General features: G+C 43.1%; 1 protein-coding gene across 5 annotated transcripts in view; it reads right to left on the reverse strand.

Annotated features, from left to right (window-relative positions):
* The window catches only part of COL12A1 (collagen type XII alpha 1 chain), a 296727-nt gene that overhangs the window by 182856 nt on the left and 101018 nt on the right, over positions 1-12853 (reverse strand). For 3 of the 5 annotated variants that reach the window (XM_069606261.1, XM_069606259.1, XM_069606260.1), the window contains exon 14: positions 8377-8646. The exons of the other annotated variants lie outside the window; for them this stretch is intronic. In XM_069606261.1, the coding sequence (XP_069462362.1) occupies positions 8377-8646 (270 nt within the window). The remainder of the gene's footprint in view (positions 1-8376; positions 8647-12853) is intronic. 5 annotated transcript variants of the gene reach the window in all.

The following is a 12853-nucleotide window of genomic DNA, read 5'->3' on the forward strand; positions in this document are numbered from 1 at the left end:
TGTGGAGAGAGGAACTTCAATTAGTCGACTTTATTTGGATACGTGAAGGTTGAAAACATGCACCCGGCTAAACAACCGGGATAATAGATTTACAAGTTAAGGCTCTCCCCCACTTGCATCTTATTTGCCAATGATTTTTTTCGTCTTCTTTTTCTTTTCAAACCAATTTACAAATTCTTTTTTGTTTGTGTTTTTAGTAACGATTGGTACAACGGTCAGAAATAAAAAAAGATATGAGACCACTGAGGAATCAATACCTTTTTAGAAGTAGCATAGAGAGGGACAGCCTCTCTCTGTCTGTCACCTAGGTATGCGGCTCATCACCGCCGACTGGGGACAGCACACCCACACACAGGGAAAGTTAGAGTCTGTGCAGGGACAGTTATCTATTTTATACATTAAGCAAATGAAATTGAAGTTCCTCTCTCCACATTGCGGAGCATTTACACCATCCTCTTGAAACATCAGATGAGTGAGAACAGGAAATAAGGGCCTGTTTCAGATACGGTAGTCCTGTATGCTTCGGTTGATAAGCACGTTGTTCACTTTTGAACTTATTAGTTGCAGTAATATGTTTTAAAACTGCAACTTGAGTGAGTTGGCAGCTTCCAGGTATGTAAAAAGTGTGTGTACAAAGGAATTGTTGTCATAGGGTGGGTAGAGCACTAGAATTCGCAGATCACTGTGTTGATCTTATGAAAGTAAGTAGAACCTCCTGCCGGTGAGGGGGTTCTTACAAGACAGTGCTCTTCTGTCTTGGTGAGGGACAGAGTAAATTTGGGTTGAAGAATCGGTATCACCCGGGCACTGGTTCATTGAAGCAATGACTCTTTGTATGATTGTATACAGATTGGCTGAGTGTATTAATATATCACTGGGCCATGTGCACATCACCTAATTTCTGGAAGTACTGAATCCCCTGTAAGGACACACACTAGGTAGGATTTGTGAGCTACTATGGCCCAAGACCAGAACATGCCTTCTTTGGTATGCTGGGCCACTACCGGCACTGCTTTTGCAACCAAGACTTCAATCCCAGCTACTGAAAAAGCTCTGCATACCTTAGCATCTGTATCTTCACCCGGCACTTGAACATCACCCAGGTTCCTTGAGTAATCCTTTTGGCCAGGTATCACTACCTGCATACCCTATAGCTTCCTTGTTGAACCGTGGCTTGACAGCTCCTGTATTCTATAACCACAACCATTTCTGTACACATGTTGTCCCTACATCAACATTGGCCCATAGGAAAAGATTGGGTGTAAGCTCTCCAAAAGAGTGGCTTCTGCCAGCTCTGAAATATTTTACAGCTCCAATTGCCCATAACTTTCTTTTTGACTTCATGACATTGTTTAACGTTGGGTTTCACTTCAGTTCTAAAAACCCTATCCATAGAATTGCATTTGGACTCGAACATTGATTCTTAACCATTTAGTGAATTCTGCAGAAGTAACTGCCCCAAATGTATAATAATCCTAAAATTATACCTGCTTGTAAAACACTCCAATATCCCTCTGAACAAATCTTTATCAATTATATATTTTGGCTAATAGATTGTGTGGGGAAATCCTTTATTGTATGGTGTTGCCTGTTACACTGTACCTGTTTACCACCTCTCTCCACTCCTGAGAATACAGCTTTAACTGGTCTACCATATTTAGACATGGGAAGGCTTTAACAGAGAAGCACTGCATTCTATGCATGTTTGATCACCCTTTGCCCTAACCTCATGGTCTGTAAAATCCTTCTAACAGAGGGCAAGTTAGCAAAATGATAAGAAAATGTATCATGAAAACTTTCTGAACAGGACAATGCTAGCATATAATGCAGACAGGGGCATCATGATTTACAGTAACAATGTTGACATATTTTGTGGCCACAGGCATAATGAACATGTTTACAGTGGCATTACTGGCATAGGTTGTGGGCACTGGTATTATGAAAGTGTGCTGTAGATTGGCAATTCTGGCATATATTGTGAACATAGGCAATCCGAAAAGTGTGTTTTACAGAGGCAAAGCTGCCAAGTGTTGTGTGAATTGGGACCATGAAGATGTTCTACTGTGGCAATGCTGGTATATACTCTGGGCACAGACATCAGATCCCAAAAATGATGGGGTCCCCTCTTAAGGTAATGAAAACCATCTAAAAGCTCTATAGCTCTTCACGGGTTCAGGAGGATGAGGACAGCAGAGCAGGACTCGACACTCAAGACTGGTTAGTCCTACCAGTCTCAGGGAGTGAGGCACCTTTCACAGATCTGCCATATCGATCGAGAGCAGACATTCACCTTTTTGGTGGATGGCTTGGCTGTGATGAATTGCCACCTGGCAAGGGTGTGAAATTCCTGTTTCTTTTTTATTAAATAGTAAGATGGTGCAGATAATTTCATCTCTGAAATCTGCTAATCAGGTTCCCCTTTCATAAGCTCCATGCCAAAAGCATAGTGTGTACTTGTGCCTTGAAGTATCAGTACCCTGATTCGCAGCACCTGCTCTACCAGTGGCACAGAGCAGGTTCAGAGGCCACAGAAGCCCTTATGATCGCTACAGCTCAGGGGCTGTATTTAAAATATGCATCCCTGTTCCCAAAACTACATAACTCTGAAGATGTTGTCCTGGTGGCACATACAACTGTAAATATAAGCCATACCTGAGTTAGGGATGGTGGCCAGCATCTCTCAGAGTTATCGCAGCCACATTGCACTGATTTTGCACATGTGTCAGCACTGTGGGCCCAGTTCAACTGTGGAAGGATTGTGTGTATTCCTCCCAGGCAAGGCCCACTCCTGCCTATTGACAGGACTAGCCTTAGGGGATTGCTTCTCTGTGTTCCTTTGTAAGGGCAGGTAACACCCTTTCCCCCAGGACAGCCACTCTACAGGGCACTGAACTGGGAACAGAAACAAAGAGGCACACCCATTCACAGAGAGCTAGACCTCACACCAGAGTGCTGCATTTCTAGGAATCATACAATCACTGCGCATTTGAAAATACTGAATGATATGATATGATATAGCATTTATAACGTGCATGTACACAAGTGTGAAAGTACGAATATTTTGAATATTTTGATGCAAATGTCATAGCAATTATATGTGGGTGGTGGGTTAGGGTACTCAATTGTGTGAGGGGAGTATGGGGGATTTCGGGGGTCTCCCTCTGCATATAATTGCCCAAAAAGAAAATACATTTGAAATTTTCAAATTCAGTATTTGCGAATTTGCAGTGATCAAACAGATCCCATTTCTAAAGACCTTTGGTCCTGTTGAAAGGAGAGGGGGAGTGGCTGGGGTGAGCCAGAGAAGGGTCTGTACAGTTTTGGGAAGGTCCTGCCATCTTGCCTCTCTCTACCTTTCTTCTCTGTTTCCTGTCCCCTCCACTTCCTCTGGAGAAAAGCACTTTGGGTATGACATCATAAGCGCAACGTCCACACATTTAATGGAGGGATTTGACACCTAAAGCAGGTTACCTTTAATCCAATCACCTGGGAACACATGCCTATAAAAGAAGAGGTCTCCCACCCTCTGAAACACCTGGAATCATCTTTAACCATCCTGAAGATTTCATTGGACCCTGCTGGGAGAGACGTCCTCTCTAATGTCTTCCAGTTGTGAGGTGGTGGCAGGTTTTCCAAAGGCAGAAGCAAGCTCTGTCTCCTCACTATCCCGTGGGACCATTGGGGGTGATCTGCTGCTGGAACAGGACCTGCATATTTGCCAGCCACAGCGGTACCCAGGACCTCACTGTGTTTGAGGACCCGTGCAGTTGTGTGCTAGCCTCCTTGGTGTTTGGGAGGCCGAGAACAAGGACCCATCTTGTCCCTGAGTCCCTGGATTGGGACTCACAGCAACCTAAGAAGTGACCTGTTGCTGCAGCAAGATCCCCTCCCTGCCAGCCACAGCAGCACACAGGACCTCACCATGTTGGAGGCCCCCTGCATATGTGTGCCAGTCTCTCCTGTGTTTGGGAGTACATGAAAAGGACTCATCTTGTCCTTAAGTCCATAGATTGGGACTCACAGCATCCCGTGAGCCAAGACAGCCAGGATACTAGTGTGCTTTGCCATTGGAACTGCTTGGAGCGTGTTTCATGAACTGTTCAACACATTTGAACCAACAGGGCCCACCATTGCTGCCCTTTGTTCTCTCACGATCTTCGCACAGTGCCAAGAAGACTGGTTTGGTGCTGCCAAACCACAAAGAACTATAAAGAAGGTACTATTGACTGCTAATTGCCCTCTTGCTCCATTTCTGGGCCCTAGAGACTGGTTAGGTCACTTTGAACTCTTTTTGCTCATAAGTACATATCCTTTTTCAAGAACATTGTTGCTTTCGCTTGCCCTTCCCCACTGATTCATTACTCAGAGTACTGCATCTACTATCTTTGCTTATTCTGTGTTCTTTCTTCAGGTGTGGGTTTTGTGCAGTGTTTTTCTCGTTAGTTACTAATGTACACGGTGCGTTTAATTAAAGTGTATACATTTTTAAAGAACCTTGATTGGACATTCCTTTATATTGGACTGTGATACTTCGCTGTTTGGGTTGCTACAGAACCACATTCACACACCCCTTAAGAGCATGGCCTTCGCTCGGCCCACGTTACCACAAAAGGCGAAGGAGGTAGATCTCTTGACTTTGCCTGTTTTACATTTATGATTGTGTTGGCTCTTGGTTTGCAGAAGTGTTTGGGCTGAGTGGGCATTTTAGCCTCTACTGACCCTTGTACTACTGCAGCTCAGAAGTCAATTTGACACATTGGCCATCGTGGCTCCAATAGAAACTCATTAACTGGATCTGGATTCTCTTTTGATATACTGAATTTGGGATATGGGTTTACTCAGCCACCAACTTTGCACTTGAAAACTTCAAACTGAAAGTGGCTGTCCAATAGTGCTTGAAAGCCAGCTCCCCAAGCAATAGTGACATCACTCTGGCTGGAATGTACCCAGTTCCAGCTAGTTCATTCACAAAGGGGACTCCCCGGGCTTCTTGTCAGAAGCCCATCAAGGTATTCCAGCACATATATGTTAATTTCTGGCTATGGCCAGAAGAAAGATGAACAACAAACACGAGGCAACAAAGACACGGCTTAGAAGATTAGGTGTAGTCATTTTAGGTAAACTTGGTAAATGGCCACCTTGCAGTGAAAAGATAAGGGGGCATGGAAGTGGATCTTGTAAATGCTTAAAGGGGTTACACTGTCACTGGCATGTCAGTGTTTCACTTGACAGAAATGCACTAAAAGAAAAGAAAGGGTTAACAATGGCTCCTCATAAAGAAGGTAGCAGAGACAACATACCCAGCGGGTTGATTTTTTAGGTATACATACCTCCCCCCCCCCACAATACTGCTAAGCAAACATGATTAAATGGGTGACGCACTGCAGTGGTAGCCTGAGGTGGCCTATACACTACAAACAATGTGACTTGAGCTGGTGAGTGAGGCTAAGAAAACCTCACTCACCAGAACAGTGCAACGAGGGTCCAAATCAGTCAGCGGGTATGCTAGGAATCCTATTAAATTAGGAAGGAAAGCTGCAAAAGAAACATCTTTTTCTAACCGACACTTCCCAAGAAATGTGACTATCTAACTGTACATGAACTCTAAATGGGTATGGACGAAAGAGGAGGGGTAGTAAGGGATGGATATGCTATAGGTGAGCAGTAGGGATGGCATTCTTAAAAAGGAGAAGGTCTGTAGGTGACTAGGATGGGATCATGAGATTCCTCATTGTTAGAACTGGAATACCTTAAAGAGCTAAGGGGTTAGCTCAATGAGCAAAGAAACACATCAAGGACTATTGCAATTCTACATGAAGAAAATCGTAGTTTTAAGAATATCGTTCAACATCATATTTAGAAAGGAACTTAAACCATGTCAGACGTCAAGCACAGGTCTCAGGAAAAGCAACCTTATTCAGGCCATATTGCCCACTGCAACGTAAATAAGAAAAATGAGAACCGGTAGGGCATTTGGGAAATGTTCAAGATATATAGAGCCAGCAAGACTGTAGAAACAGCAAGCAGTTACTTCATCAATAACTTGTGAACGTTGTCATTTGCTTTAAACGAGCAAGGATAGCAACAGGAGCTTATAAGAGGGTGACCATTTCAGTCTGTGAGTTGAGGCTGGGAAAAGTTTAAATATTCACGCTAGGCTTTTCACGTTTGGTTTTTGAAAGCCAAGATTTGGATAATAAAATGCATAGATGAAAAGAGAATTTGAACCTGGGGCGGGGGGAGCAGCCAATCAGGTTCCTTGGATAGCGGGCTGAAGCTTCCAATCTCAGCTCGCGTTCCATGGAACCTGGTGGCTGCTTCCCCCCACCCCGCAGCGCCATCTTCCCCCCACCCTCCCTTAGCTTTTTTTGCACGGTTCCCTCAACCCCCTACCCCACTTATCTCTTTTCATCGCGGCCACTGCTGCCGCTCTCTAGCTGCAATAAAAGAGGGGCTACAGATGGAGCCCCACCGTCCATATCCATGGTGGACATATTTAGACAGTATTTTCATTCACTGAAATGGACGCTGTGCACATCCCGGTCGTTGAATGAAAATACTTTTTTTTTAACACCGCGTGTACCCAGATTGGAAACCCAGGGTGCTAATAGCCTTAAGACCCTCTCCCGTGGGCCGGATCAGGACTTATCGGCCCAGGGACCCTTGTTAAAAGCTCTCACTTCACTTGGGTCTTTAACTTGGGCCCCGGGCGGATAAGACCTGATCTGGCCCACTGGATCGGGTCTTAACGCTATAGCAGCACTTGCCCAGAAAACATAGCTGAAATATATGGCATGCGGTTCATGTGAGCTCCACCTCATGCTCCTGAGCACCACAACCAGAAATTGGTTTATCAGTTTTATCCAGGAAGGTTTGTTAGATACTGGCTAAGACTGACAACAGTACAAAACTGTCCAGGATTGGTGGCACAAGAATGAGTGAATAGCTGTCATTGTAGAATGACTATGAGGTGTGTCCAACTAAGTATAGAGGTCTTTCAATAAGCCTTTCTTGGGTGTTGCTGTCATCTGTGTGCACTCACTTCCCATTCTTCTCTGATTAAATACAGACCAATTGCTGTTTTGTAAACACTGGTTCTGGGGTCAGGATTGTAGATACTTCTGTTTGACATATATCTTGTTTACGACTATGATGGCCTTTATATGTTTAGCTCTGTAGATTTTCCTGAGTATTTTTAAGGATTCTATTTTCTATTATGCTCAGTCACAGCACTGTGTACTGTTTGGAAAATGTTAAAAAGAAGAATTTTTATTAAACAAATGAAATGATAGGAGGCTGCACAGAGGGTGAAACTGGATTACGGGTAACAAATGTGTCAAAGTGATGCATGAACTACATCAGCTGCATGGGTCATAAATTCCAAAGAGAGGAGAGCTAAAGGAATTTCACAGGTGCATTGATGTGTCATTAGGGAGCTCCTAAGTAAGCGCTCTGGAGACCCACAGGGTCATTCAACCATTCAACTGCTTCCTGGCAAACTTGCTCTGGGTACAGACTTCCCTCTTTTATTTTGGAGTGCTACGGTAAGTCTCTCAATTGCTGTGACCATCTCCACAAGCCATTCGGTAGCTTTCAAAGTCACTGTTTGGAAAAGGTAATGCTGCTTTTGGCAAAATACAATTGATACATTTATGTTATTCGAATGTTACGAGAGATTACCATTTTCTATAATAAAACATTGACACTTGGCCATGACAAATGCCCTTTGGGTCTTCCCCGTACCAGCTTTGAAGGATAAGTGAACGTTACAAATATGACCAAATTCTTAATAAAAACTGCTGAGGGAAATGATTATGTTATCACTTTTTAAATAGTTACTTAGAAAAATACTGTGTAAGTTATGTCTATGTAGACAGAATGACAACTGACCAATGACCTCATATGGTTTCCTTTCAGGAAGAAAATGCGAAATAATGAAAATGAACAGCCGAGGGGGCCACAGGGAGCAGGAATTGGCAACGCTGACAATGCATGGAGAGCGGGGGGACCACTGCCAGCAAAACAGGACTCAAAACATGATGTATAAGGCCAAGCTCCATGCTCAGCTACGTTAATGAAATGACAAAACTGGTGAGTTATTGAGCCCTCACGGTGAGCAGAACACTCACCCAAGGAGCTGGATGGACGCCCGGGACGGGCACTGCTCTGCAGCTGGCTCCATTACCACAGTGTGAAGCGAAGTTTAAGGATTGGTTACAACCCTCGAATGAGTATTGCGTCAAAAATTGAAGTTTTTTAAGGTAGCAAGAGAATTATGATAATATTACAAATGCAATATCAGTGTTGCACATAAAGGAATAGCATTCTTTCCACCACTCAAAATGTGCCGCAGATGGTAGGAATGATGTAATATACCTTCTGTTGTTGCTTCCCCCTCTAACGGATCTCCTTCACCACTGGCGTAGTTGGCAAACACAGAAATCTTATATTTCGTCTCGGGGTCCAGGTTCCTAAGAACAGTGTTAGTTGTGTCTCCAGGGACGTGGTTTTCCCCTGATTCATCATTGTACAGAGACTGCCATGCTACTCTGTAACCGCGGACCATTCCAGGAGCAGCCGTCCAGGATGCTCCGATTGTAGTATCCGTAATGTCCTTGAGGATCAAGTCACGTGGGGAGCCGCGCTCTGCAAGGCAAGGGTGAATGCAATGGATTAATATGCAAGAACGAGAAGTTTCAAATGCATACCTAGTTTCTACTTTGAGAAGATAATTCAATCAATGTGACAAACATATGTGTGTGCGTGTACACATGCCACAGCGCCACCCAGTAGACATCATTGGAGGTTGACCTCCAGTTCAATTCAGAGCCACTGAGCAATGCATTGTGGGTATGCAAATTACCTCACCAGCACGGATACATATACATTGGGATGTGTAATATAATGTGTTGCTACTCATCTTTGTTTATAACCTACACACGTGCCCATCTCATCAACCCTCTAGAATCATTTCGATACTTTACGATATCAAGATTCCACAAATCACATCATAGTAAAATATTAGGAAATAAAACATGTAACAGGAACAAGAGTCCTCTGGAAAAAGAATCTTGCCTTGCATGTGTGAGTAAAAAGGGAATTGAAGGAATTTAAACACTTGTCCATAGATATAATGTTGGTGTTCTGTATTGATTGGACATAGCAACCAGCGGAGGGTGCACTTTACAGGGGGCATTTTTGTAGCAGGAACATCTTGAACACCAGGCACAGAACAGAGAAGAATATGGCTTTGGGGTTCATTGAGATTGAATCACAGAAATCAAGATATGATCTGGGTTTCAGGGAGTAAACACATCATTGGGACAAAGATTCGACCAGGTTTGAGGGGAGTGAACACATAATGGGGACAATACCAGATATGATCTTGCAATTAGCAGAATTGTATAACTTATATTGACAGTGAGAAAGAGTATTTGGCCCTAGGTCTCACAATAGGTTATGTGCTGAAAAGGGGATTAGAGAACAGGCCTCTAGGTTCCAAATCAGACAAGTTAGCCATAAGACCATGTTTCCATCCTGTTGGACCTAAATGATGATGAACATTCTGGTAAAGCAATGATGCAAAATTGGGAACACTAGAGTGGATAAGCAGGGCTCTTTCTGAAGATCTTACACCAATCAGTGAAACAAGTAAGCAAATATCTTACGGAAGGCCCCCTAACCCATGTGAAGATGACAAAGTTGAAGAAGATAATCACATGCCTTAAAATGTGATGTACATGATCAATATCTTTAGCATACCAAAACCATTCTGCACCCTTACCATTCTATATTTTGTATATCTCATCATAAATCAGTATTGGAAACCCCCAAGAGCATTACTGCAATAGTGATTTGGAAAGCACTCCCTTTGTCAAGTGAGACTTAGTCCAAGGTTCCCAAAGGATTGTTGCGGAAGAGAAACAGGGCCCTTTATGAGTCCTGCTCTCTGAATGAAACAAGAGCACGGCAAATCTGCTAGCATTCGCTGCATACATGTAAATCTGTCTGTTCAAGCTGGACCTCAATATCACCCAACTGTCCCACACAAAACCACTTTACAACAGCTTGACAAAGGCTACCAACGCCCTCACACTCGACGCCTGCCTTCCAACAGGACTGCAACAAAAATTCTGCTGGTGTCCCCATCACAGGCACCTGTTTAGCTCCAATTACGTTTGTTTACATCGTTGCTTTTCATGTTCCTGGTCGGGTTTTTTTCAAAATGGCTACCTATCAAGTGGATTGCACATTCAGAAATGAATAGGTCGCACAGCTTCTTGCAGGACTGCAGAGTTACTGGTTATCAAAAAGAAGTCACAAACCCTCGTTTTGCTCTGAATCACAGATTCCCATGCCAGATTTGGAAAGCAGTATAAAAACAAATCGTATTTAGCTAAAAACGTATGAAAACGCAACACCTTTGCATAGTGAACTGATGGCTGAGAGTCACATAAACCTTACTTGTCATAGTTTGCAATTCAATACAAGATGGTTATACTTGACACTTGATATTGGCTAATTCAAATTAGTCCCAAGAAGCACAGTAAAACATATCTTAGCGTGTTGATTTACTATATGTGGGCAAAACGTACCATCACCTCACTCCGAACAAAATATTCTGCCACTCAATGAGCAGTGACGATGAAAAATACATGAATCTTTCCTTATATGGACAGACAGATGGACGGACGGACGGACGGACGGATGAGCAGATGGTAATTTTGTGGTGGGTCGATGAATAGAGCACTAGTGATTGATTCATAGATGGGTGTAGTTTTATCAGTTGGATTTTATAACGATATTTAAAAACATGTTCATGTTTTGCCTTGTGTACCCAGAAAGAATATCAACGTGACATTTTTAAATTAAGAAATTGCATTGCTCAATGCAAAAGCCACGGAGTTTTCTGAAAGACTGAAAAGTTACTCATTATCAAAAATAAATGACTACCCGTCAAATGTGTCTGATTCAAAAGTTTCCAGCCATATACTTTGCAATTCAATACACACAAAATGCTATTCAAGTGGAAACGTATGAACCCCCAGCTATGCATGATCGCCAGATGGTTCGCAGTAACATAAACCCTACTTTCCATATTTTGAAACTCAATATAAATATACGTGTCACTTTATATTGGCTACTTTACATCAGCCCTTTGGCATCGTAGGATTTCAGTATAAAACTATCTACTTGCCCTGCACAGCTTTCACTGAGTCGTTGAGTGATTCAGTTAATGACATCCAGGGGAAACCGCCAGATGAAGGTCTTATTTAAAACAATTTTTCATGTAGGCTTAAGGTTGCCATTTCATGGAATATGCAAATATGCCTGGGCTTTGAACCATGATCCTTTTCCACCACCCGAAAAAGACTGGAAAATAAAATAAATCCTTCGAAACTGAGATGTTACCGCAGTGCCTCCATCTGAAATATGGTTTAGGTTCCACGCCAACCACCAAGGTTGGATTTCCACTCCTTGACTGGAAAAGGAATTCCTACATGTTGCTGAATCAACATTTCCTTTCCAAGGCAAAGAGGCTACTTTCCGTGACAGGCAGACCGACATATAAGGTCATCTTTGGATTTCCTGAAAGCCCAGTGCCCCTGAAATGCCAGGAGGGCATGGGGAAAGCCACAGGCATGTCAGATGACAAAGCCCAATCTTTCACTATAGGCCTGCTTTTGATGAGCTATGCTTACAACTTTTCCTTCCCCCGCCGACCCCAAGACCAGCAGATGTATTTTGGAGGGTGACAAACATATCAGCGGGTAGTCTACCAATGTACAAAAACGGATATTTATAGTATTTTTCAGTTATTTTTGTAAATTAGCTTGGTAGATTGGTAGTCATTTCTACCAGAAATGTGAAACTACAATTAAAGTACAGAAAGCGGAAGCAGTCCCTGAGCAGGGTGCCGTTTCAGGTTACAGTGATTGTATGGATGAGAGCAAGACAGTTGGTGACGGAAAATTGGCTGCGGATGTAGGCAGACTAGGCAATAGATGTGACTATATTAGATGGTTAGGCCTTGGGACTGTGCTTGCACATGTACTATCTACAGATATACGTACTATGTGACACATCTGGGAAAGGCAGGATGGGCGGCCTCGTGTGGAGGCAATCAATGGGGTTTAAGGTGTCCCTTTGCAGCTGGAGTTTGATCCTGGTCTTAAGCAGTTCCATTGTTTGTACTGCTTTCAGGACGGGGAGAGTATTCAATAACAGAGGTGCTAGTAGTAAGAAGGAGCAGAAGCAGGAGAGGTGTGGGAATCTGGCGACAGATAGGTTGATGAGAGATGAGGCATGTAGTGTGCAAGAGAAAGAGTAGAGGAAGATGCAGTCAACAAGGTAGTAAAATATGGCCATGAATTGATTTGAAGATGAGGTGTACAAACCTGAAAAGGGAGTAATGTTGATTAGAGAGCAATTCAGTGTGATGGCGGTGTTGTGAGGTGGGAATGGCTCTTGGTAGGTTGTAGAGGGTGGGAATGGCCTGGGAGCAAGCTTGAATTGTAGTTTAATGAGCACCCAGGCAGAGATTAGAGTTTCTGCCGAATGGTGATTGAGGTGCAGGGGGATTTATCTGATGTTTTGAAGGTTGATCATGGCCTTGGTTTGAGTGCACTAAATAAATGCCCAATAGTATTTTATTATTAATACTATCACAATCAGCTCTTAGTATGCACTCGATATCTCATTGGGCAAATGTCAAGGGATAGCAAAGTAGGAGGAAAGAGCATAGGCACCCATCTTAGTAATGATCTCCAACCTATGGTCCCATTTCGATTTCTAGTAATTAAAGCATGGGTTTTCCCTTTGTATTTCCAATAAACTGGGTAAGCAAAAAAAA

This window comes from Ambystoma mexicanum, chromosome 4p (assembly GCF_040938575.1).
Source record: "Ambystoma mexicanum isolate Mex_15411 chromosome 4p, UKY_AmexF1_1, whole genome shotgun sequence".
Taxonomy (NCBI): Eukaryota; Metazoa; Chordata; class Amphibia; order Caudata; family Ambystomatidae; genus Ambystoma; species Ambystoma mexicanum.